Below are 27,746 nucleotides of genomic sequence, written 5' to 3' on the forward strand. Positions count from 1 at the left end.
TGCAATTTTATCTTTATGCATTAAACATTGCTGTTGCTGCATAGTGAAGACCAAGGACACGCATCTGAGCGTTGAGCTGCTGTCTCAAATCATTACAACCAGATACTGTTTCATAGTCTTGATGCATCTTATTAAGTTTGTTTTTCTGTCAGATTGCTCAAGCAAGTCTAAGTAGATGCTATGAGAGAGAGGGAACACCTGTACTGTGAAGTAGATAGTGCTGCCTTTCATTCTTATGCTTTTGTACAAGTTTTTGAATTGAAATCCAGTATGTTGCTTGGATTGTTTTCTGTTTGTTCAAGTGATCCTCAGTATTTAAAAGAGAAAATAAATGTAGCCTTTAAGGTGTGATAAATACTTTTAACAAACTACATGCTGTGTGATGCACAATTTGTAATACAGGTGGTTTATAATTAATTTGTTTCTTTTTGTTTCTTTGCAGCAGATGCAATTAATAATGCAGCAGGGTTTGGTTTTAGAGGCTATGATAAAAATGGAGTTACACGTTGGGATCTAATATCAAATCTGAGAATCCAGCAAATAGAGGTTTGTTTCTGGCTCTTTTAAAAAAACCTACATGCCCATGTAGGTAGTTGTTTGTAATTTCAGTAACTTTCCCTACGCATTTTGTTCCTTAAGGCAGTGAATACGTTTTAAGTCAGAAATGATGTGTTCACATCCTTAGGAAAGGATGGAAAATAGTCTGTTTTGAACATGTTCTACTTGTCAGTTGTCTTCCAAAATATTTTGTGGTTATAAGTAGTTGAGCAAATAACTTATTCAACTCATCACAAAATTGGTGGGGGAGGGTTTATAATTTATACATGAGAATTTTGAAACACTTTATAACACTTTATGATTATAAAAATAATTAATTTTTTTTACTTTACAGTTTTCCACAAGTTTCAAGATGTTTCTTGATAACTGGAATATCCAAACAGCTCTTTGGCTCAAAAGGTATTTATTTCTTAAAGGAAAGCTTTTTTCCACTGAAATTTCTTAGATAAATATTTCTTTGAAGATGATGTAACATTTAAAGCTAAAACCCCACAAAACATCAGTTGTTTAGCAACTCCACAGGACATTCTTCTTGTAATACTTGAATTAAAGCCTCTGAATTTAAGACTTCACTCTTAGTGTAGACTGTCAGGTTATGACAGAAACAGTTTTTCTTCACTGGCCAAAGGGAACATAAAACTGTTAATCTGTGGAGGCGTCTTTTTTCCTCTCTTAGCATTCAAACCAGTGCATGTTGCTGAGAACAGCAGGCAAAACCTACATCTCAGCCTGTGAAAGCTCTGCATTATTTTTAGCCAGATAGTGATATAGGAACTTCCATACGTTTTGTGAGAGATCTTTCTGTGCTCCTTCCATTAAGAGTTGCACAAGAGACATCAAACCCTACAATGTGCTGTCAACAGAAATTGCAGATATCCCTCAGCTGCACTCTTTCCTTGTCTGGGAAACAGGTATAGTGTCCTGTGAACTACATCTTTCTACTTCTTTGTGGTAACTAGAAAGTAAAAGTGTTCCTGAATAGCATGTGAGTGTTGTTTCCCTTCTTCCAGTCTGTTGAGTTGGATCTCTATCAATAGGTGCAAGTTTGAGACCCTTATCTTGGGATCACTCAGAGGGCTTAACCCCTTATTCTAAGATAGCTGGCAACAGGATGTTTCTTCCATCAAATTTCTTCATAGTGTTTTCTCTTCCTTTCATAATTTCATCCCTAAATATTTTGCTGACTCAATTAAAAACAGAAATTGAGTTTTATGTGATTATTCTGGTTGGCTCAATGGTCAACAGGATCTATTGCTAAGACAATGAACAAAGAAGAATTGCATGTTTGCAGGTATTGAAATGTATCATTTAATAAAGAAAATAAGTTATCTAGCTATTTTAATTTAGTTAGAGAACAGAAATTTATCAGTATTAAAACTTAACAGGAAAAGGTTGTATTTCAGCAAACTTTCAAATCTCCTAAATTATTAGTGAAGAAGCATAACACTTCTGCTAAGAATTGAAAGAAAAAAAATTCAAATCAGTTGCTCAGAGTGACAATAAAATAAGATGTGAAGAAAAATTAAAACATCTCCTTTAATAAATATTTTTTAAAACAATAGTAGAAGAATCTTTGAGGATAGTCTTAATCTTTGAGGATAATCTAATTTTATTCTACCACAGTGAAGGGGAGAAGGGTGGATGTTTTCTGGAGGTTTTGTTGCAAGTAAGATTGTTTTAATTGATTGTATATGAGGTCCATAGATAGTGTTAGAGAATATATATTATATTACTAATAATTTGGTTGGTTGCAATGCTACAACAATTAGAGTGGAGCACAAGCTTATGTATTACTTTAAACATCCACTTTTAATGCCTCACCTTTTTACCATTTATAGAAGTACCTAAACTGTTAGCCATTTATCTCACATGAAATAGCAGACATCAGCATTTGTTCTGGTTTTTTCTGATACTCTCTAAAGCAAAACTGGACCACCAGAATCACAGGATTTAAACCCTGATTGTGTGTAAAAACAAACTCCTTGTAAAAAACACAGTTAATGGAGCTACAGATCACAAAGAATTTTAGTAAACGTTTAACGTAGATCATATGATATAGCAATTCAGAGCTGTTATTGTTACAAGGATGCAAGTTAAAATAGATGTTTACATGGCAGCATATATCAACAATACATACCACAATAGTGTTTCCTGACTGGGAAAGCTGTTACATTCCCCCCTCAGCCTGTTCACTCTCTTTTCCGAAGAAACCGTCTAATGCCATTTGTCTTTGGTCATGTTTGCAAAACTTCTCTGGTTCTTGTTACTTGATTCTGACCTCTTTCCAAACTTCCTGTCTTCTTAGAGTGGATGTAGTATTTCTGCTAAGACCTTCAAGGTCTTTCCCTGGCTTGTTACAGGCTGAGTTGAATAATTTGACTGGATTAATTGCCATTATTTTCTGTAGGTAATACTGTGATGTATTAGGAAGAGTGTTATATCTGTCTTTTTTTGCAGCAGCAATCTACTGTTGATTCATGCTCAGCTGATATTCAGCGTTTCATACTGTTGATTCATATTCATACCCAGCTACGCCTTTTCAGGAATGTTACAGGAATGGTACTGTTTTGTATCTTCCACTTTTCTTATTAGATGTTCTATGCTTTGGACTTCATCTTGTTGATTTCAGAACATCCTTCAAGTCTATCAAGATCATTTTGGATTCTAGTGCTATATCGGCTAAGAAAACAATGCCAATCTCGTCCATCCCACCTTCCACCTCAAAAAAGGAAGGGAAGACAAGGTGGAAAAATGTACTTCTCAGTCTACCACCCAAGTTAGTAATGAAAATATAGAACCAGACAAAAGGCAGTACTCTTCTTGAACAGTTGATGCATCCTCCCACTTCTAGAGCAAATTATGGATAAGATAACCTGAACCACCTGTATTTGAATATATTTTTGCAACCTGTTGTGATGACCATATTTCCTTGGTGTGTTTTTAGGAATGTCAAATGAAGCATTTGAACATGATTTATTATTACCAAATCCATGGAAGAGTTTAAGTGTACTTTTTACTCTTTGAAATTGAAACCTGATGATTTTTTGTAGTATATCTTACCTGACTTGCATTGATACAGCTGAAATTTGGTTAGTTAATTTGGTTAATTAATTTAGTTAGTTTTGTTAGGTCTTGAATGCTTTTCAGGGAACTATTTCAGTAGTTTAAACCAAATAAAGATTGAAGCCATGTATCAGTTTATTAATGAGACATAATTAACCACTGCTCAGTAAAATATATGTTCAGAATTAATAGCAGTACTAGAACAGATAACACTTTGTGTGTGCTTAGTGCTGTGGTTTAATAAACATTTCTAAACCCTCTTCTGTAACTAATCCCGAGCAGTTTAAAAAGCACACATGTACACACACAGTTACATGCAAACTGCACCTCCTCTCCCAAGGACATATGGGATGCAAACCCACACCTCCTCCTGGGAGTCTGGGCCCCCTGCTTGTATGCACTACCTGCGGGAGACGTGAGTGCTCTAACTCGCTGTGAATCTGCTGATTCACATGCCCATTAGAAAAGCACGCCACAAATTCCTGTACCTGCAGCTGACAGGGATGAGATCCTGCTCCCTGGCATGGCACACTGCACTGACAGTCCCCTACCTGGGTGCAGGGATGCTACTATGTCTACCAGGGATGCTCTGTCTTGGCTGAGACAGAGGTCATAGTGCTGGTGGGGTGACGTCTGTCAGTGTCAAACGAGGTTTTGGTGACTGGTATTTTGCTCCAAGATGTCTCCCTGACTCATCACAAATTTTCCTAAAGCTTTTGTACTTCTGAGGCTGACAGATTCTTTGTCAAAAATGTTTCTTTGAAATTCTATGTTTACTATTTAGCCTGGCCCAGTGCTGCTTTTGTCTTTAAGGTGATGTACTTGGGGCAAATGTCCTCAGATAGTTTTGTGTATTAAGCATGCAAGCACCTGCCCTCCACTTAGCCCCATGTTCTCATCTTATTGGCCATTGTGAGTGAAGCCCTTTGGCAGGAGGAGAGGGTTGTGCTCATATCCTGCACTGAAGACCTCATAAGATAAAAGTTACCACATCTATTTGACTGGAATAAACTAAATTAGCAAAATACACTTTTGATCTTTCCCTATTCAGATGCTGTCTTTTTGCCTTCTGCTCTTCAACATTGACTGCATCAGTAGGTCTCAGTAATCTTTTGTATACATGGAAGTTGTAGTAAAGTAGTTAGATTAGTAGTGACTGTTTCAGCCCTCTGTATCATTAGCTTGTCATCTTCTTTAAATAATAGACGTGAATTCTCTTCTTTTTTTCTGTTACTTGCTATGTGGTTACAAAACCTTTTACATATTGGTGTCTATGGCCTTTTTAGTTAAAACTCATTTTGTGTGTTAGCTATAGATTTGTGTTCATGCATGGTTGTGGTGTTTATTTTTGCTTCATGTTAGTTTGTATCTGTTTCCATATTTCCTATTGCTTTTTGGTTTTCAGATCATTAAAGACAATAAAGAAATCTTGGTGAAGCCATATCAGGACCTTACCATGTTTCCTATCATTCTTCCACATCATGATGGTTTGTCATTGTGTCATATAATGTTGTCTTCTAGAAAATACCTTTCTTGGATTCTTTTTTCCTTTCTTTCTTCTAGAATTCTTTACTATAGGACCTTGCCTAATAGTTCAGAGTCTCAATTTTTAATTAATAGAGTTCAGCATTGTCCTTATTTGATACTCTTGCAACACTAGAGTATTTATTACAATTTCATCATCATGCTCACCTAATTGTGTCACATAGACATATTTTCAACTCTAATCTCTTTATTATTCAAAATTGAAGGGAGTAGTTACTTTTCCCATTCTCCTATAGGCTGCTTTCATTTTGTGAAAAACATGTATCTGACTCATTGCAAGAGTCTCCAGGGTTGCCTGCACTTTCCAGTGTAGCTTTTCAAACACATTCTTGGATGGCTCAAGATCCCTCATTAACACCAACACCCATCTTTGGATGATTGTGTATCCCTTCGTTATGAATAAGTACCATGTGTGATGGCACTGAGCACAGGTTTGCACTGAGGGCTTAACTGGGAGCTGTGAATAGCTCTAAACATTTTCTGTGAGTCATAATACAGTGGCAATATTATTAAATAATAGGAAATTGCAATTGCATTCAAACTTCTGTGTTGGAGATGCAACTGGTAAAAGTAAAAAGGATGACTGAGAAGATTGTGAGTGACTTGTGTTATTTATCTTGAATTGTTTTTGACTTGCTAGAGTGTGCTATGAGCGAGCCACCTTCAGCCCAACGATCCAAACCTTCATCCTTTCTGCCATCTGGCACGGGGTTTACCCAGGATATTATTTAACATTTTTAACAGGAGTACTAATGACACTAGCAGCACGAGCTGTAAGTACCAACCAAGTATCTGCTTAAATAATATGTTTTGTTAAAGAAAATTAATCATATTCTGTAGTCCAAAGATGCCCTTTACAGTTTATATACAATCTGTCTGATAGGGGTGTTTACTTTTTTCACTTAAGAGAGCAATGGGAATGATTAGATGTAAGGAAGGGTTGATTGGTGGAAACAAAGAAGACTGTACACAGCCTATAACATCTTTGTAGCATATCTTTTGTGGAAGCTCTTCCTCTGTATTAACTGATCCTCTGTTACTGGCATAATGAATAGGTTGATGTTATCTAAGATAATTTTGAAGAAATCACTGATGATGAGTAGCTTGAAATGTGGATGTTAATGTTATATATTATAGAGTCTTACTCCTCCCTAATTTCTGTCCAGAACTAGTGTAAAGGTGGTAACTAAAGAATGCTCCCTGTCAAGCAGCAGATAAAAATCTCTAGTGCAGCTACCATTTCAAGTTGGCCAGCCAGCAGTGCAGTCACATTAACAAGCTTTTGCAGCTGCTACTCAGAACCATATGGAACCAGCAAATCTGCCAAGAAATCTCTCACAGTTCTGCTTGAGAAAGCTGTGTAAGAACAGAGACAGGTTTATCAGTTACTCAGTGGAAAAGAGGAACAAATTACATGTCAGAGCAGCATAACTGACCACATTTTTCATTGAAAGAACCAGGAAAATAAGAAATGAAGCAGACTGCTCTTTGTTGCTCTAATAGCTAGGGAAGGTGGTATTTCAGACTTGGGTTGTTTCTACAGCAATAAAACAGATGCATCTCTTTCTTCACAAGCTGAGGGGACAGTCCTTGTTTGACAGAACTGACTCCTTTCTTTACAATAGATGTAGCTTTCTTCTTCTTCCAGACTATCACAGGGAACTTTTGACATTTATCAGCCAGGGGCTGGTGCAAAAGCCAAGGTTCTGGGACAGTTCTCAGGTAAAAGTCGTTTACTCAGTGAGATGAGTCCAGTAAATTGGAGTGTTCACTGCACTTCATCCTGAGTTTCTCTAGTAAAGTGTGTTGTATTCACATTTCATATGTATCAATCAATAGGCTAGTAAAAAAAAATAGTTTGAGTTTCTGTATTAACAGGTACTTAATATTAACTGCTAAGATATATTAGAAGTACTTCAGCATAGTCATTATTTAACTCTATTAGCCTTTAACTGCAAAGTGTGGTAGCTTTGGTCCACACTTTGTTCTGTCATGCCTAAGCATGTATTCAATTTGCTTTACCTCCTTTAATCATTACACATTTCAAAATCAGGTATTTACTAGGGGCAGTTGTAGATTTGTGTTTAAAGTTGTCCTTCAAGTCCTAAAATACAAGATTTCTCTACAAGAAGTTCTGTGAAGCTTCATCTGAATTCTACAGAACTCAGGAACAAGTCATTGCATGTGACCATAGGAGGAAACTGGGCGGAGATTAGGATGAAGGGTATGTGGCCAGAATGACTTGTTTTACTTAGCTTAACTAAGCAAAGGCTGAGTGGCAATGCTGTATCTACAAGGCAATTTGGGTAAGAACAAGAAGGGTAAAGAAAGATTTAATGTAAAGAATTAAATCAGCAAGAGCTAGCCTTGGGTATGTTCTTTGGAAACAGGAGTTCTAAAGAAACGGAGATTTGAAGAAACTAAACTGTGCACTTTGGTGCTGCATTTTTGCTTCAGTGCAAGTGACTGGGAGATGGAAACTGTGATACCAAGCTCACAGAGGCTGAATGGAGCCCATCTTGGCTTCTCAGCAAATAAGATTTAAAGCAAGGATGGTAGTTCAGTCAAAGGAAGGAAGGACAAAGATTTACTGGTGTCTTTTAACTATAGACTTAAATAAAACTGAACCCAAATCTGTGTGGGTTTTGGATTTGGATTTTTTTCAAATACCTTTGTTGTTCTGTTGTTTGAACAGAATTTTACAAACAAAAGAAGACAGCATAGAATATTTAGTCAGTTTATATCAATCCCACTAGATAATAGTTGTTATTAAGACTTCTGAAATATATAATTAGAACTGATATTTTGTATATTCTGATTTATACTCTGCTTGTCCTAAAATATATCTTATAACAAGTATATGAAAATGACTTACCATATAGAAGCTTTCATCAAGATTCTAGCTTTCATTTATTGCAACCCTCTATATTTATAGAATGCCTTGATAGAATAGAGTTGTCCTGATTCAGACAACCAGTGCAAAGTTGCATTGGGTTTTATGGAGGATTCATTTACTTAAATTCTGCTTAAATTGATAAATGCTTAAATTCCTGTGTTGGATGAAGAGCAGGGAATTTGAACTGACTCCTGTTGAAGTTGATGGACATTTTGAGTAGTTCAAAGATATTTGACCAAACTGTAGCATTTCAGTTCATCCTATGAATTTTGTGTCAATGCAACAAACTGAGCTCCCAAGGTTTATTCCTAAGCTAATTTTCTATTACCTGCTTTTTCAGATAAGAAACAATATCAGACACTATTTTGTTGAATCTCCTGCTGTTAAAGTGTGTTATGATATTATAACATGGATGGCAACTCAAATAGCAATAAGTTACACAGTCGTGCCATTTGTACTGCTCTCTGTAAAACCCTCTTTCACCTTTTACAGGTAAGCACATTCTGTTTCCTTTTCTCTAACTTGAAATAGAAGTGTTTTCTGCAGTGTAAGATTTTTGAAGCTATTGTAATCATAATTATAAAATTGATTTGTTATCTGAGTGGACTGTATTTCTGTTCCAGTGCTTGAACGTGGTGTGTGTTGTGTATGAAAAACCTTAGAGTGCTTTCATTTTGCTGTCATATTAGACTTATTTTTCCTGGGGCAGGGAAAAAAACCCAACCAAAAACAAAACAGAGGGTACCTTAGAGATTACTATATGCCCTTGAATTATTTTACAGCAAGACTAGATATTGACTTCCCAGAAGTACCTTGTGAAAAAAAGTTGAAAGCGAATTTCTGTTCACTTTACATCTTGCTACAGCACTAAATACTGTAAAGGAGGACTTAATTTCTGATTTCCCCCTTATTTTACTTTTCTTAAAGGAAATACTAATGTTTTCTTATCTTACATTCGAAGTATGCAAGTAGGTTTTGACAGTTTATTCCTTAAGTATCCTGTATGAGTGGTGAAAGTTTTATTGAATTATTATTTCTCTTTGTTTTTTAGCTCCTGCTATTTCTGTCTTCATATTGCCAGCATTCTGGTGTTGTTGGTATTTCCGTTGAAAAGAACTCAAAAAGGAAGTAAAAAGCATGAAACCATCCAGCCTGTGTGGTCCAAAACACTAGAAGAAGAAAATCTTTTGCAAAAGAACAGTTACTCCACAACAAATAATAGTTTCAGTCAGAAACAAGAAATAACCTGCAGATATCAAACATTAAAACAGTGATTAAGGAAATACTATGATGAATATATTTTGTATGTTTTCAGAAACCCATTTTTAGCACCTTTTAAAGGGGTTTGTATTTGTTTGCAAAGATGTTTAGTAAGAAAAGAATGCATTACCTAGGAAAATCACATTCAATAGCAAGACTGGAAACAAAACAAATTAACCCCTCCCATGCCATGTCCCTGTGGGTCACGCCTTATATGAAGATGTTACCATTATTTCAATGGGCACTCAGGACTTGCAACGTATGTCCATAGGGTCATATGTGTGCCCTTTGCTGAATGTACGTTGTGTATCCCAAGGCACTGATGGGGTGGAATAAAATTGTGTCAATCTAGGATTAACAAATGGAAAATGATTTTTCCAAATGAATGACTTGCCTTAAACCCTCTATTTACTGAAATATTGTTTCTAAGTGGGTGTTTTCAAGTTTGATTTTACATGGAAAGCGCATTTCAAATATATAACACTATATGCTATAACAAAGATAAAAATAGGAAATGCAAAGTCACTAGAAGGCTTTTGAATCTTTAAAAGGGAATTGCAATAAGCATCTCAGTATTTGGAGGGTTTTCTTAAAGTATCTCAAACTATTACAGTACATTACAGAACTGTAAACATTGATGCCAAATTATAGTTAGGTTTCTTTCATAAAGAGTACAATTACTCTGAATGGATTAAAATGGCCCTTCTGAACAGATTAAAAACAACTCAAGGTTCACCTTTTCCAGGGCTTGATGGCTCTAATGTAGTTTCCTTTTATTTTGAAGTACCTAAACCCAATAAAACACTGCCAACACTTTGCAGCTAGAGGAGAAAAAGTGGCCGTAAGGCACAGAAGACAACATGCAAGCACTGGGATTTCAGTGAAAGTGTAGTTTTGCCCTTAAATACCAGAAATACTTGTTCTAGAATAGAACTGTTTTACAAAATGTGATTTTTAATACTTAAAGTTATTTTGAATTTTCAGGCATCAGTTAGTTGATGATGCTTTCAGTATAAAATAGCAAAATTACCTTGAAGCTCCAGCGTGTAGGTAGTCAAATATGAAATGACTATCATAACCAATTTCTATATGCTTGATAATTGATGGTCCTTTATCCAAAGAAGTGTATGAATTTGAGGAAAAGTTTTTTCTTTAAATTTTAGATGCAAAGTTCATATCATATTTGTGGGTAACCTAATAGAAGAAAGAAATCCTTCAGAATATCTGACCTACTGAATCATGGAAGTGTGTCAAGGAAACAATGCAGTGGTTATGTCTATTCCAGACCATTTATTGTGATGATGGTCACTGCTAGAGTACTGCTGTTAAAGGGCTACATTTTATTTGCTTATATTCTATATTTTCTTATAATTTTTTTAAGTAAACTCAAACTGTTTATCCACATGGGGTTTATTTTTAATTTTAAACCAGACACAAAATACTACCGGAGAAAAATAATGCAGCTTGTTGATTAATAACTAGCAATGAGTGAGAAAAATGTTGTAATATTTTGAACCTTAAATTTTTCATTGAATATTTAGGACCGATCAGATGAATCAGATGAATCAGAAGTGCAATGATGGTCCTCAGCTTTGGGGATACAACCATGCAAAAATTGTCACAGTACTTCTGGTGTACTCTCAAAGAACCAGTTCCTGAGTTTGGTCAGAGTTGTTTCTGTGCTGCCATAGTTCTGTATCTGGCCTTTGGCTCCTTGCCTAAAACTCCAGGAGGAGTATAACATACTTTTCCATATATATAGGTTAGCACTAATTAGTCTACACAGTTAGGAAGGGGAAACTGAATATTAAATGAGAGCAAATGAGTCTGTTTAGATGAGCAGGGATGTTCATTGTTTCAGTGACAGCTGTATTATCTTTAAGATAAAATAATCTGATTTCTAAATCCTTACTTTGATTGCCCAAGTAGATTTCCCCTTACATGGGGTCATGGTTATCATATGCCTCTTTGAAACCACATTATGCTTTTCTTGTTAATAATAAGGGAACACTAGTTTATTTTTTGGTCATCCTTATTAGATACAGAATCAGGAAAGACAATTTTTTGCTTTCTGTACTTGAAGGGATATTTACATAAGAGAACAAATTAGAATTGCAAATTTCTGGGTGGGTAAGTAAAATTGGGGTTGATTCTTTCAGCATTTGTTACTGTTGAACTTAAATTCATCTTGTTGGTTCAGTCTCCATATCTACCCAAACAAACACTTTTGGATGCCAGTACAACATCCAGTGTGCCGTTTTCTGTTAATGTTCTGGTACTCTTGTTTTCTTCTTTTGGCATGTGTGCAATGGAGGCTTACTAATTCTTCTTAATGAAATATGAAAACAGTTGTAAACACTCCCAGAAAATAAGCAGGTTTAGGATAGTGCAGGCTTGTGTGTGACTTCAGTGTGAGTCAATTCACAGGTACAGTTTCATTCAGAACTTTTGTATTTAGGGAAGTTAAAACAATCAAGAAAATATGTTCATGCTTTTGTTGGGCACAGGTGGCAAGATACATGTTTTAAAATTGGACATGACTTTTTTTCTTCATTATTTGAACCCATTAAATAATTGCAGTGCAAGAAAATTATGGCAATTAATTCTACACAGAATTTAAGTGTACTGTCTTAGAATTTACCCTTTAAATGTAATTTCTGAGTATAAAAGTACTTTGAACCAAAATCTGCTCTTCATGTAAATGAATTCTCTTGGGGACTATGGAAAGAGGTGTTTTGTTTTAATGGCAGCACTCTGATTTTAGTCAAACTGGGGTTTTGTTGGTTTTGCTTTCCTGCTGCTTTACTCATTTTCTGCCTTGCTGTTGCACTGGACCCTTTTTGCCCACTCAGTCAGAAAGTCAAGAGCAGCCAGCCTCGATGCTTTAGATAATTTTTAGGTTTTACACACATCATTTGATAATACTGAATTTGAAAGGATGGTGGTGGTTTACTATCGTTCTTTCTGAGAAAAATTGTAGAAAGTAAATTTCCTATGTATGTTTTGGGCATGAAGGAAAGTATTCTTTCACTTATTAACTAATTTATATCCAAAAGGTAAAAGTGTTTTCTGTATTGCGGATCAGCACACTATGAAAAGTAAATACAACATATCATTCGTAATTTTATGGTGCTTTGCAGATATTTGCCTATTGTGAACAGTTTGGTCAGGCACTTAATGAGTTAATGTTAGTTAGTAAATGTAGTCACCCTGAGAGTAACTATTTGCTTGCTTAACCTTTTTTAACCTTTATGATTCTGTATTAATGAAAGAGATATATATTACATATTTAAATAATACTTTTGGTGGTGCCCACTACTGTTTTAATCAGAAGCTTTGTTAGCTTTGCAGTTATAGGTATGCCCTTCTTATTCAGGAAACTTATTCTTCTGTGGCCATTCCTTAAGTTGACATGTAGATAGGCTTTCAATAATTGGTGACATTTAAAAATATGCTCTTGATAACAAATCATACTTTAGTGAGAAGACTATGAAGAGATCTTTGTATATTCCCTGCTCTACACTGTCATATGGTATCAGTTTTACCAATATAGTATATTATTTTTTAGAAGAATTTTACACTTAAAGAACTTGTTCTGTTTCCCCCAGGGAAATAAGTAATGTGAATATAAATGCTAGGCTTGTATGACAGGATGCACACTAGGTAGTTTTGCCTCTTTTGATGGCATTTATTTGATTAGTGGTAAAATGTCCTCTGATGCAGGGGAGACATTTGAGATCCTCACCTCCCGTCAAATTCACATCAAACGTAATTTTAACAGAGTCTAGATTTTTCTCTCAGAAGCTTTGCAAACAAATTGTTGACAATTTGTTTAAATACATGGTCAAATGTGTCTTCACATTTGCCTGTAAATGTATCACTGTTGCTTATATGTAAACTTTCACATGTTCAACTTTATAAGTTGGCCTTGAATGATGAAGAAATTTAAAAGCACAAGTGACAATAATTTAGGCTTTTATTTCCCTTATCCTTAAGTCTTTCATTTGTTATTCTCATTGACTTCTGAAATCAGGCTTGAAAATTTTTCAGTTTCAATGAAAATTTTGAAATATTGCCATCTGTGTTGAAAAGTGATCAGTGTTAGAAAAACAGATGGAAATTAATTTAAGGATTTTAATATGAAGCAGACTCTATGTATTAAAAAAATACACATTATTTCTGTGCTGATTCATCACAGCATTTCACTACATTATTAGCGTTTATATATTTATTTAGATCCAATACTACTTTGAGCAGCACTTGGGAGTATTTTTAAATTTTCCTGTTTAAAAAATCAATTGGCAATAAATACTTAAACAAGTATTATATGCTGTTCTGAATAAGAATGTAAACAGATATTCTAGTGAATTGAGCCTACTCTCATAAGATTACTGGATCTGTCTGGATCTCACTGTCGGTCTTCACTTTCTTCACAGTCATGGTGGAAAAGCTGGCAGTGGAGAAGTTTCTAGTCAGAACATGTCCCGTCTGTGGCTGGAAGGGTTTGCTACACAATTCCTGGGAGGAGCTAACCCTCTGTGCAGAGCTTGGCAGAGATTCTACTTGCTTGTGACCTAGCCTGCCACTGCTCAATGCTACATCTGTCTGGATTTTTGATGTGTGTGCTGTCTTAACCTAGACATTTAGCAAACACCATGAAATCCAGGCATCCACAAAGTCACCCTGCAAGGTTACAACTGCAAATATCGCAGCACTTGGTTGTTATGGTCAAAACGAAATGAAAACAAAATTTCTTAAAAACTTGTTTTGAGATGAGCTTTTTGTAGGTTTTTTACAAAATGTAGCCATCAACTGTATCAATTTTCATCGCATTAAATATTTAAAACATAATTTTGCTCAGTTTAGGTATACAAATTTGCAAAAGCAAATTTTGCCGCTTCATCATTGTCTGTGCATTAGTTTTGTGTCCAGTGACTTAGCCCCCATTTTGGTTTTAGATGGTTTTAGATTTTCTAAACCCATGTACATATCCATATAATTTGTGTAAACTTTGAGTTGACAAACTGTAGTTACATATAGTGTGCATAAATACACTTAAAATAAGCTATATCAATATTCAGATGAGGCTGGTGTTGAGCCCTCCAGTTGTACATTACATCTGAAGGCTGTGGGGCTCTGTTCTCAGACTACTAAGCTTTCTGCTTCCTAAGGTGAAAGTAGAATCTGTTGGTTACACTTTAAGTGGCAAGGAAAAGGCTTCTTTCATTCTGTTGCAAAACCAACCTTTACAGGATATTCTCCTTCAGGCTATGAATAGAAATCTTGACTTCAGACTGAGATCTGAGATAAGGCCACGTTCAGAGGAAATTTTTTATATTAGTAGTGACTCAGTCCAGCACCTTACTCCAAACACCTCCTGGCAAAACAGACCTCTTCACAATCTTCTTCCTTCCTTTCATTCTCTAAGGGATAAATACCCCAAGCTAGATTTTTTCAGGTTTCACTGCAATATGTCATATGAATAGGTAGCTGTGGTCCATGCTCTAGTCAGATTCAAGACTGGGACAATATAATCTGAAATAAAAAGCAGAGAAACAGGGTGCCTAGAGACCAGTAATTGGAATAGTGCAACACTATGTATTAATGGTGCAACAATTGTCACAATAAGTTAAGGAGTATTTGCCTATGCATCTTTTGCCTTTTGATGTGTTTATCACTTCTCTTTACATCTTTTCTTTGTATCTTCTTTTGTCCAGTGGTATTGACTATTTCTATGAAGAATCTGCTGATGTGTCTTACTGTGACAAAGGTGTCAAAATGCTACAATAGTAATTAGGTAGTTATTTTTAAATCCCAGACCTCAGATGTGTTCTAGATCAGTTAGAAGAGAACATTCAAAATGTATTGGGTGAAAAATAGTGTAAGATGGGTAAACATAGCATTATTCAAAGATGTTGTAATAAGTTATTCAATTTAAGAATTTAAAATATGGAACTTTGTTCTTTCCTGCCTTGGTTACACATTCAAGGGAATAGTTTTACCTCAATGCAGAAGTAGTTATGCCTCCAACCACCTGTATGTTAAGGTGAGAGAACACCCCTAAAAAGTGGATAGCTACAGTGTTCCTAAATTTGCCTTTCCTGGTTCAGATTATAATACATTGTCAGTGAATTTCATTTTTATTATTCCAAAATATATATTTTTTAAAAAGTGTTATTTTTCAACAGATCCATAAACTAAGTGTTGGTGTATGGTAAAATTAAAATACCACTGTTAGTTACACTGTGATTGTGATATTTTAATAATTACTTATTTCTAATTTGTCTCAGCAGTGCTGCAGAAGCAGCATGCTGTTATGTTTTAAAGGTGTTTTTAACTTGCCTATAAATGTTTTTTTCTAATTTGTGTCTTTAAATCTGATTAAACTGTAGTTTAAAAGAAAAGCAAACTTGTTTTTGTCTAAATTCTTTGGTGTCTGTCTTTAATCAGTAGTAAAGAACAAAATTATTTTAATGCGGTTTCTCCTTTTAATTACTAAACATACACTGCATGCATTTACACTGTTATTTGGAATGTTCTACTTCAAAATTGGTTTTATTTAATTTGTTTTCTAGAGCTCATATACAAGTATATGTATATAATTATTTTCCAGTAGAGCTGGTAAATAAAATTTCAAGTCTAGCCTCTTGTTATTTGGGAAAGATACTTAAGCAACTTTCAACCCTCCATCTTGGAGCATATTGCTGCCTGACAAGCACTAGTTCCAGAAATGACCAACTGGTGTATTTTTAGCTTCAGAAATGGAAACCTCATAACTGAGAAATCAAATTCAGTGTTTTGAAGAAGCTGCTGCTTTGATTGATGGTTCCAAAGAAGCAGGGCTAAACGGGTACCATACATGCACTTTTTTTTTCTTTTTTTCCTTTTTTTTTTTTTCTTCTTTTTGAAACTTGACTACCAGGACTCTGCTAAGGCAGTTTCTGTTGACTGGTGACAGGATGTTAAAGCTGACTGAGACTTCTTGACCTGCAGGTTTTTACCATGTGTGCCTAGATTGTTAGAGAAAAGAAGGGATATTATATATCACTATTGAACTATATGACTATATATCACTATAACACTATTAAATAATTTTTTCTCTTTTCTTTGTCTGGTATTAATTCTGCTTCTGTACAAACCTTGTAAAGCCAATGTTTTTGAAGACATCTTTACAGAGATCTGTTTCTGCCTTTACACAGATCTGTTTCTGCAAGGGGTCCTACCCTAGAGGAATACTGGAATGTTTGTGTTGTTCTCTTGAAAGGCCCTACTGAAGCAATGGTATTTTTAAGCCTTGTGTGTTCAGAATTCTTGGACAAGCTATATGCAATTTTAGAAGCTCTGGTGATTTGTGTCATTCTAACCAGAAGTTAGACTGCAATAGAATTTATGTTCACAAATAAACATTCACAACAGAGTCGGTCAGGAGTATGAAGTGTCTTCATGAACCAAACGTTCCTGCGTTTATTGAAAAATTAATTTGAACAGATTACGATAAAACACAGCTTTCTGGTACTACTTCAGAATGCTAAGACTTGTTGGTGATGGAAATTTTTAACTCTGTTCTTTTAAGATACCGCACAGAAAGTGTCATGATTAAGAACATCCTGAAGCCAGCAGATGTTTTCCTGTGTCTATAATTAACTTAATTCCATCTGAGTAACTTCCTGATAACATGCAGGATGTTTCAGTATAGAATACAGAAGTCATTCTAGGGGGAGATGTGTTCACCCTACTTTCTAGATCAGAGTTGGAGACTTGTACCCTCAGCAGAGTTTAGCAGTATATCTTACAGCTCTTCCTAGCATGGTCGTGTATAATAGAAAAAGAGTTATTACTCTGGGTGGGCTAAAGTTTATCTTTCCAAACCAAATAAACCACAGTGGGACCACATCTCACTGCCTGTGAAGTAATCCCTGGTGAGAAAGCGTTGTTCTTCTTAGTGTAGGGTACAACTGGAAGAGCACAAGGAGCTGGATACATCTGTAGCACAAGTGGATGAAAGTGAAGAACCATACAGACAACTGTGCTTTCTCTGCCTCCATATTCCCAGTGTTTGTACAGTTCCTTTTTGTGCAGGAGGGAAGGAGCTACTGTTTCTGCCTAATAACTTTGTAACTGCAGGGTGAAAACACAGCTAGCACCTGATGGGTGGAAACACTGATACTGGAATAAGGATTTGGGCGATGAGGAGATCATGAAGTGAGATACTAATATATGTTTCCATATCAATTCTGTAAAAAAAGGGTAATAGTTTGAAAATGTTTCAAAATCTATAAATACTAAGAGGCAGTCTTGTCGGACTGTGGTTTCTCTTATGTAAATAAGATTACACAGATGCTTGAAGCATCAGGACCACTCTTTCTTGAATAGTGGCCCTTACACATGTTCAGGTAGCACAGTGGGCACTTTTCAGCTCAGCATTAACTGCAGGGATTCATCCTCCATTTGTTCGTATTGTATTTCTATTGTGTAAAGAAGAAGAATATGCTTTAAGTACTTAATCTCTCCCAGTTTTTCCACTGAACCAGTGTTTTAGGGCAATATCTAAGTGGATTTAGCTTTTGAATTTCACAACTTGCACCTTTGCTTTGTATTAACAACTTTTGTGCATGAAAGACAGCTGTATATTTTATCAGGGTGTGAAGACTTTCTTAAGGTCATATGAGAATTCATGCTTAAAAAAGTCAGCAAAGCACTTGCTGCATGCTTTCTGGATTATAAGTATTTGGGATATATAGGAAGCCCTGTTGGAAGCAAACAGTCATAGCTCTTTACAGAGGTGAAATATCTCAGTGTTGTAAAGATTTATATCAACACTTGGGACTCAGTAACCTTAGAAATGGGGGCTCTGTTCCTTTGCCTGGCTGGTTTGCTGCCATCCCAGGTTTCAGCTAGGTTCCATGATCTCCTGGGGAGATCTTATTGCTATAGTCATTAGAGATCATCTCTCATCCAGTCGTCCAAATGAATTAGATGCATCTGTTATCATGAATTTGGACTGTGCTGAAGATTGAAGTGGCATTTTACAGTCACTAGACGTATTTTTAGGATCACTGAAAGCACTGATAACATGTAGGGAATGGCATCAGCTGACTGTAGCCACACACACCCCAGCCTGGGCTGTGAGGGGAATTTTCAAAATACCTGTGAAGCTGCTTGGTCATCTGGGCTTTGGAGGAGTCTGGGAGAAACTGGTAAATCTCAAGGTATGTGGTGTTATTGCAAAATGTGGAATATGTCAAAATTATCTTAAGTCAGGATGTACTCTGATCTTGGTGTACTTCCAGGCCTAATCAGCAAGAAAGGCGGCCTAATCAGTGGAACAGAGAGCAGCCAGCATCCCTTACTCAAGGACATCCTGGAGCTAACAAGATTTTGATGTATGTCTGTATTTATTGCCTGCTTGGCAAAAGACCAAGGTCCATGTATCCTATAGTTGGACAATCATTGTAATACTAAAAATCACTCCTACAGGTCAAAAAGAAGTGGAGACCCTTCCCCTGAACATGCGTAGAAGTTAGCTGGGGCTATGTAACTGTTACGGAAATTACAAACCAACCATAACCAAGGGGTTGCACTTGGGGGGTTACTGACACTGAGTTTCCGTGTATAAATCTTAGAATTGTAGAATCGTAGAACGTGCCAGGTTGGAAGGAACCCAGCAGGATCACCGAGTCCAATTCCTGGTCCAGCGCAGGATGCCCCAAGAATCCCACCGTGTGGGAGGATTGACCAACAACTTTGGACAGTGTTGTCCAAACACTTCTTGAACGCTGTCAGGCTTGGTGCTGTGACCACTTCCCTGGGGAGCCGGTTGCAGTGCCCAACCACCCTCTGGGTAAAAAACCTTTTCCTGGTATCCAGCTTAAACTCCCGACTCGGCTTCATGCTGTTCCCTCAGCGTTATTAATTTTCAAATCATTACTAACATCAACATTATTAATAATGGTGCATAAACTCCGGCGGGGCTTGCTTGATTTGTGGAATCCCACCGAGCACGCAGGCTTGTGCCCTCGAGAATAAATAAATAACCGAAGTCTCTCTCGAGTATGTGATTATTGGCTTGTTGCACACCGGGTAACGAATACGAGTTTCACGGACAACAGCGAGGTGAGGTGAGACTTAACTCTTTTTTTTTTTTTCCTGTTTCCCAGCAGCAGCCCTCACCCTCGGTCTGAACACCACCTGTCTCTGGGTTATCCGTCAGGCAGCAGCAATTTTCTACAAACCTTTTCCCCCCTCTTTTCTTTCAGACAGCAGCCGGAGGAGTGCCGTAGGCTGTCCCGGGCGGTGCCCCCCTCGGCGCTGCCCCGCCGGCGCTCCCGGGCCGGGGCTGCCCTGCCCGTCCCCACCGCCCGCGGCCACGGGCGCGCCCGGGCCCGGGCGGAGCCGCCCCCGCGCGTCACGGCCCGGGCGGGCGGAGGCGCAGCCAGGGAAGATGGCGGACGCCGCCGCCGGGGCGAGCTGAGCAGCGCTCGGGGCCGCCGCCTCTCTCCGTGTCACTGTCCGGCCGGGCTCGGGGAGCCGCCGCAGGGGCCGAGTCCCCCTGGCCGTGGGGTGAGTGGCGGGGGGAAGGCGGGGAGCGCGGGCCGGGCGCGGAAGGGCAGAGGAAGGACACGGTAGCGGGGGGGGTGGGGAGGCGGCGCTGCCGCTGCCAGACAAAGGGCACCGCGGGGCCGCTCCCGGAGGGGCCGCGGGGGAGCGCGGGGCGAGAGCGATGCATGTCCGCGGTGGGCTCTGGGGCCTGGTACCACAAGCCTCGATGCCCTCACTGGAGGGCCGCGGGCCGGCAGCGGCGGCGTGTCCGCTCCGGCCGGGGCATCCCGGGGCTCCGGCGGCGCCGTGTGCGGGGCGGACCGGGCTCGGTGGGGGTGTCGGGGGCACCGCGAGCGTCCCGAGGGTGCCGCGAGCACGGCCGGGGTTCCTGTCAGCCCCGCCCTGGCGGCGGGGGAGCCTCTTGTTCCGAGTTCCTCTCCTTCTGTTGACTCGGAAAGGTAGATAAGGGTAGATAAGGAAAGTTTCTGGCATGTGATTTCCAAGATGAAGAATGACAGAATGGTTGAGGTTGGGGGGGACTTCCGCAGGTCATCTGGTCTAACCCCTCTCCTCAAGCAGGGACAGCAAGAGTGGATCACCCAGAACAGTGCCCAGACGGCTTTTGTGTATCTCCGAGAACGGAGACTCCACAATCTCTCTGGGCAGCCTGTGCTAGTGCTGGGTCACCCTCACAGTAACAAAGTGTTTCCTGATGTTCAGACAGAGACTCCTTTGAGTCCAGAGAAGGGCAGCGAAGCAGGTGAAGGCTCCTGTAAGGAATGGCTGAGGGAGTTCTGGAGTTGTTTAGCCTGGAGAAAAAGAGGCTCAGGGGTGATCTTACTGCTCTGTACAATTACCTGAAAGGAGGTTGCAGGCAGGTGGGGATCGGCCTCTTCTCCCAGGCAACAAGCAGTAGGAGGAGAGAACATACCCTCAAGCTGTGCCAGGGAAAGTTTAGGTTGGGCATTAGGAGGAATTTCTTCACAGAAAGAGTGATTAGACACTGCCCAGGGAGGTGGTCAAGTCATTGTCCCTGGAGGTGCTTAAGGAAAGATTGGATGTGGCACTTAGTGCCATAATCTAGTTGACACCTTGGTGTTCAGCCATACTTGATCTCTTTTCCCAGCTTAATTGATTCTATGATTGATTCCATGATTCTGTGTTTCAGTTTGTGCCCATTGCCTCAGGTCCCGCCACAGGGCACCACTGAAGGAGTAGTAAAATCTCTGAAAAGTAATAGGGCTTTGCCACTTCTCATATATGCTTAAAAATTGGTTGAAAAAGTGATTTCCTCTCTATAACTTTTGGTAAAGGATTGATGGAGGGAAGAATAATATGTCTTTTCCTGAAAAAGTGTTTGAATCATGAGATTAATTGCCTGACACCCCTTCCCCCCATCAAATAGTAAAGAAATGGAAAGGAAAAAAGGAGGTCTTTTTCTGAGGTCAGAACATGTAAGAAAATCTACCTCTTTGTGTACTGGATAGGCATCTATTCATTGTTCTGCAGCACTGTTTATTTAAAATGAAGTGGTTTTGAAGGAATTCAAATCTGCTTGAAATCCTGTGTGACCACAGCATATGAAATGTTCCATGTTAAAAGATCTGTATCACACGATTGACTTTCTCCTTAAAGTGTAAATACTGTAAAAGTTAGATTTTTGTCTTACATCTTGTGTCTGTGGCTAACAAACCCTTGATTTTGTGGTACAGAGAAACGTGTTGGCCATATGAGGCCATGTAAGGTGATGTTGCAGACTTTTTTGTTGTGCTTGCACGTGTTTTATGGAGGTTTTGCCATTTGATTTGTGTTGGTTGCTATAATTTAAAAAACCCCTTAATAATGCTACCTGTTTCTATTTGCTTTCTTTTATTTGATCATTTAAAACCCAAAATAGTGATTTGTAGGACTGAGCATTTTGTATTTTGTACAAAAGTTGAATTATCTCTTAGAATTCACATGTTTTTAGCAATACATTAATGTTCATTGACTATATTTAAATTTTGTCTCAAACTAGTTTCTCTAATAAAGTATAGATCCTTTTATCAGATACTTCACAAACACTTTAACTGATTTTTAACAAGGGTAGAACATAGACATATCTGATAGTTCCTATCAGCTGACAATAGCACTTTATTTTAAATATGTATTTACATCTTTCCAGTCTTTTGTATGTAATCCCCAGTCCCCATGGGTTTATTAAAAAAATAAAAAAAATCCATCACTACAATATTTCAAAATGGCTGTTGCCTTGAGTGCATAAGGTAGAAAAGAAGGGCTTGTTTATCACTGATTTCCTGTATTTCTTACTGTGTACAGTAATAATAGTTACAGCCATAGAAACCTCCTTTTGTGCAAACATTTTTTAGTCATGTTGGCTTTGGGTTTCAAAATAAGAATGTCTGTGTCTCTAGCTTTAGTTCACTTTTTGTATATTGAGAATTTTTGAGTTACATTATTTTGTTCGTTGATAGAAAGTAGCAAAAAAAAAAAGGTAATCTGTTAAAAGGTTTCGCTTTTGGATAATAGGAATGTGGCTAAGAGAAGTAGAATAAATGTTCCCAGATAAATAAGGAAAAACTGGAAAGTAGCATAAGGTCATTAGTCACACCGGAATTTCAGACACTGGAGAAGAGGTGTGGGTGTAGACTACTTATGGAAACTTAGATTTGTTATTTCTCTCCAACTCTGAATACCAGAAATTAATATTTTTAGAGACTCATTTCAGCTATTCTGAAAATTTATTCTGTAAACAGAATCCTGGTTGACTCAGTCTCCATGGAAAAAATATTTTAAAATATTTACCACTTCAAGTGATGCCTGACTTGTGATCTCTTAGCGTTTGGGAAGTATGTCCATTTAGGAAGGGATTACAATAAGGTGTCCTAAAGGAAGGGTAATGCTTGTGTTAGCAAGATTCCCTGCAGCCTGAGTAAAGGTGATGTTTCAGCCTGTTTTTCATTTCTTTAAGCCATCAAAGAGCACAAAAACGTATGAGGATATGAGACTGACTTATGTTAGTCTTTTATAATAAATTTCATACACACAATTCTTCCGTGTTTCTCATTTTTTAAATCTCATTTGAAAAGGTGTCATTTCCAGTGTTTAAAGGGTGAAATACTGTGTATTTACGCATTTGATTTGTATGTGCTTGGATTCCAGCAGCACACTAATTATTTCCTTTTACAGTTAGCTGGAAAATCTGTCACAGTGTTCCATGTTGGGAAGGTGGCTTTTGTGTCTGGAAATAGAAGAAAGCATTAAAAAAAAGCAACAATCTTTTTTGTTGTATGATGAAAAGTATGAATCTTATGTAAGTCATTACTATCTTTACTTATTGAAAATAAAACAAGAAAAGAAGGTCTTCTCAGTTATGCTAGTATTTGTTGACTAGTTTTTATATCTATTCATAAAAAAATCACTGAGTTGTCAGGACCTCTGCAGTCAGTGTTGGTGCTGTTGAGAGAAGCTACGTTTTTGTAGATTAACAAATTTCTGCAGTCTTTCCAAAACAGTGTGATAAGGTTTGTGATAAGGTACCTCTGCTTCAGCTCAGGATGCAAGAGCCTTACAAAACCAGGTAAATCTCTCTGCAAACATTGCCTTCACCTGACCATTTGTGCTCTGTATGTCTTTTCATAGTTTTTGGTGTGTTCTTAGTTTTATAAAATACTAGCATTTGCTGCCTGAGAATGTTGTGAGATTTCCAAGCTTGGAATTTAGGATTGTGAATGAAAAACTGGTTTGTGGACTGGGAATTGGCTTGCTTTGGTGGGAGAGAAAAATAACAACATTAATCCTTACTGGACAGGGGATTGGTTTCCAAATGGATTCCTGTTGTAATTGAAATTTTTGGTGTAGATTGTGAAAATACTGCTGTGTCAAAGAACAAAGTAAATGTGTTAATTGAGCAATTAAGCAACGTTTATATATAGGATGCTCTTGAATGGTACTGGTTTTGCACTGTATTTACAAAATTTGGCTGGGATTAAGTTTTTTTCCTTTATTTTCTTCAAGGATAAGCCATTGAGAGTTTTCATTTTGTTCTAGGGCTGTTTGAAAACTGTATGAATATATATTTCAGGGAGCTTTTTCCATGGGAGGGGCCAGAATAGAGTTACTTCTCTAGCTAGAGACTGTGCCTCAGAGTCTTGGTTCAAAGTCCTTATGATCATTTAAAAGAAATCTGAAGCATTGGAAGAAATCACACATTGGTGACCACCACATATATGGACTTTGAGTACAGTGGTTAATTTGCATAACATGATAACATAAATTTTATTTAATAAAAAGGTGTATTGCAGCTGTGCTCAGTTTACGTTGACTTGCTGTCACGAGTGAAAGTATCATGAACAAACTTCAGCCTAATTTCAGGTGTGTTCTGTGTTCTTGAGGGGAAGAAATAAAGCAAGTTTCCAAAAATCATAACACCACCCTTTTTTACTTATCTTTGTTTCTGGATTGGTAGTGGGGGAGTTGTGGTTTTGGATGATGGTGGTTGTCCCTAAACCATTCTTTCATAAAGCTCTCCAGTGATGTTGATCTTTTGGGTGCTCTAAGAAGCTTGCCTGAAAAGGGGCAAATAAAAATCAAATATATGAGGATATAAAATTCACAATTATAGTATTTGATTTTGTGATTCTTGTTTTTATAAAATAGACTTATTAATTCTAAGAAGGGGATATTATATGACAGCGAAGCATAGGGGATAAGGAATACTAACATTGTCAGAGAGAGTTCACCCCTGCAAATCTGTTTTCATTTTATAGAAGTAATATTGACGTGGAGCTTGTAAACACATCTCTAGATGTATTTATTGGCATCAGGTGTTTTGCTGTTAGTCAAAGATTTAAGTTGCCTCTAGGGATTGAGCTCTGCATAAAGGCAGAAGCTGCACTGTTGCTAACTGGGATTTCTGGAGCAGGATGCTTATCTACAGTGCAGCAGTGCTGCCTTTGCCTTTTGGAAATATGTCCAAAGGGAACATCAAGGGACGAATCTTACTTTGAGGAAGAAGCAATGCTGAATACTCTTTTACTTTTCACACTAGCTAAAAAGTAATTGGTGACATTTTGATAGCAACTGCAGAGTATAATTCACTTGCTGAGACATTTGTAGTCATGTTTTGTGGATGTTTTTTGGTACAGTTTTCAGTTGAGTATTTGGTGTGGAAACTAGCATAGGAATTTAAGGTACAGCTACAGGAAAGAAGCTGTGACACTGCACAGGAAAATCAGAAAATGGCTGTGATGGCAGTGGAGCTATGGCAAGTCACATTTCCTGAATTTCTGTTGTCAAATGTAAAAAATGATGGGAGGAATACAGGTGTATGTGAATATCTAATGTCATTTTAGGTGCTTGAGAAGATCTGAGACACCTGCATAGGGCTGTATGATGCTGCTGCAGGCCACAAGGGAGGTGGGCTGTTCTGGATGGCAGCTGGATGCCAGGCAAGATGCTGACCTTCCTGCTATTTTTGTCTGAAATGGCAGTAGGAGCCAGTGTGCCTGCAATGAGTCACTAAAAGCAGTGTTTCTTTTCAAAGCTTTCATTTTTGGTGTACTTTAGTGGTTTTTTTTGTTGTAAGTTTCCATCCTCTCAATTGGCTCTTCCTTCTGCTGAAAAAGAATGAAGACAAGTATATGACACCACTGTTGTGCTGCTTGCCCTTTGATGGTAATTTAACTGTACGGTAAATGTGACAGACCTTTTGTGGTCTTAGTTTATTTATAGCTTTCTTGTGGGAGAGACTGGCTGTTTGGTCAGTGCCTGGGAAAACTGCTGCTGGGCTTCACATCTAGATTTAGATCTAGGTTTATTTTTTTTACTGGTTTTAGGTGTCTGTTTTAAATAATGTCGGAATTATAGTTTCATATAGTTTGTACTTTCTTTTGTCACTAGACATTCATATGTGCCTGAATTTCATTTGCATGTATCCAGAGCTGCTGTCATCTTAGCTGAGGTGTTAACTGGCATTTTTATGAACAAGGCATTTCTGTGTATAGGTCATCTGATGGCTGCAGTGCTGTAAGGAGCTCAGGTTGTATCTAACATATCCCTGACAACATTGTGTTTGACTATACATACTTACTTGGTAAAGCAGAAAGGATGGTGTGATACTGTTACGGACTATGTAAGCAGCTTAAAGAGGAGCTAGATTATGTGTTTTAAATCTCTAAATCTGAACTCATGGTGCTAAGGATGGTGGAGTTCCTGCTGGCTTCCTCGTGTCTCTTTTTGTTCCACTTCAGTTGGAAGTGCAGAAAAACTCATTGGCTGCTTTGATGTGAGAATAAAAGTAAGAACATCCATCCGGGAAAGCCACTTTGGCTTCTGCCTGGTAGAGAATAGCCTAAGCAGTAGGCTGTAGCTAACACTGAAGTGGAGTTTTTCCTCTCCTGTTACACTGCTGTCATCCAAGAAAAAGCCAGAGAGAGCGATCATGTCAGTGGCTGGTGAGGAGAAAGGTGTGGGGGGCGGTGGTCTTGTGTTCAGCCCCACAGCCTGTTCTGCATCCAACAAAACTTAATTTAGGTGCAGTGCATGATTCAGCTTCTGCAGCCATATGTGTATAAATTTGGCATAGTAATACTACTGGTGCTCTGAACTCATTAGCACACAGGTTTTTAGAAAGTCTGAAATGGTTCTTAATGGTCTGCCTTAACCAAGAAAAAACCTCTCCTGTTTTGAATATTAGAGGTTAAAAACATAATCAGTCAACAGAAGCCATGTTAAATTTCACTGGCAAGTTAACAACATGCCATCACATTCAGGCATGTCTGGATAAAGTTGATGATCACTGATTTAGTAAATGGTGTTTCTCAGAGTTCCATATGGCTGCAATTTAGATAGAATCACTGTATTTTATAATGTTGATTAGTCTCAATGTTTTGCTTATGTACATAAAGGATAAGGGTTATATTGTAAATAACTCGTATGTAATATATTCAGGTATTCTTATAATGCAGAAACATTTGTGCAAATGAAAGACTACTATGCATTACCTTCAAAATATTTAGACAGTACAGTTTCAGGGGAGGTTTAGGTTTGATATTAGAGAAAGGTTCTTCCCCCTGTGGGTTATTATGCACTGAAAAGGCTCCCCAGGGCAGTGGTCACTACACCAAGCCTGACAGAGCTCAAGAAGCATTTGGATGATACTCTGAGGCACATGGTGTGACTCTTGGGGATGGTTCTGTGCAGGAGTAAGTGTTGGATTCGATGATTCTGAAGGATTCCTTTCAAGTTGGCATATTCTGTGATTCTTTGAAGTTAGAATAATTTCTGTAATTTTCTAAGAACTAGAAAGATTAATACTTTTCATGATAACGTAGTGCATTTTAATGCCCGTGTCTCCACAGCATTTTGTTGAGGAGAATGGCAGGTATTTGTACCCAGCCAGTAACTTACTGACATATAGAGTTTGTGCTTTTTCATGTCAAATGTCAGAGATGTTATTTATTCTTTTCTGTTTTTTTTTCCTTTCTTGAAATACAGATAAGCTTTGCTACATAGAAGCATTTTAAATACCCTGTGAAGATGGCAAGTCTGATGAGTCAGAGTCTATTGACCTATGTAGAAGAAGGAAATGTTCCTGCTCTGAAAGCGCTTCTTGAGAAATGCAGGGATGTTGATGAGAGAAATGAGGTAAGGTGATTTTTTTAAAACATTAGTTTCATATGGCAGCTTATTAGTTAAAGAATGAATAATTAGTGAGATCACAGTGGTTATTTAACATACACATTTCAGGGTTTTTTCAAGTGATTGCTTACCTTTACATAGCCTAAGTGCTGTGTGTTCAGTCTTTGTCAGCACCTCGGCATCTTTATGTTTTCTGAGTGTTCTTCTCAGCTGGAAAACACAGCTCCCTCCTTTGTCAGCCAAG

At 37.9% G+C, this 27,746-nt stretch overlaps 2 protein-coding genes across 5 annotated transcripts in view; both read left to right on the forward strand.

Annotated features, from left to right (window-relative positions):
• The window catches only part of MBOAT2 (membrane bound O-acyltransferase domain containing 2), a 98,263-nt gene extending 82,547 nt beyond the window's left edge, over positions 1-15,716 (forward strand). Inside the window, exons 9-13 of one of the 2 annotated variants that reach the window (XM_051778317.1) lie at positions 443-546; positions 893-957; positions 5,807-5,939; positions 8,403-8,554; positions 9,114-15,716. In XM_051778317.1, the coding sequence (XP_051634277.1) occupies positions 443-546; positions 893-957; positions 5,807-5,939; positions 8,403-8,554; positions 9,114-9,336 (677 nt within the window). In that variant the 3' untranslated portion in view covers positions 9,337-15,716. Of the gene's footprint in view, positions 1-442; positions 547-892; positions 958-5,806; positions 5,940-7,295; positions 7,391-8,402; positions 8,555-9,113 lie in introns of those variants that run through there. The other variant, XM_051778318.1, reaches the window with a different exon arrangement.
• Positions 15,717-19,731: 4,015 nt separating this feature from the next.
• The window catches only part of KIDINS220 (kinase D interacting substrate 220), a 75,544-nt gene continuing 67,529 nt past the window's right edge, over positions 19,732-27,746 (forward strand). For all 3 annotated transcript variants that reach the window (XM_051778251.1, XM_051778252.1, XM_051778253.1), the window contains exons 1-2: positions 19,732-19,882; positions 27,359-27,508. In XM_051778251.1, the coding sequence (XP_051634211.1) occupies positions 27,401-27,508 (108 nt within the window). In that variant the 5' untranslated portion in view covers positions 19,732-19,882; positions 27,359-27,400. The remainder of the gene's footprint in view (positions 19,883-27,358; positions 27,509-27,746) is intronic.

This window comes from Manacus candei, unplaced genomic scaffold, assembly GCF_025592945.1.
Source record: "Manacus candei isolate 608988 ecotype Guabito, Panama unplaced genomic scaffold, ASM2559294v1 h1tg000011l, whole genome shotgun sequence".
NCBI lineage: Eukaryota > Metazoa > Chordata > Aves > Passeriformes > Pipridae > Manacus > Manacus candei.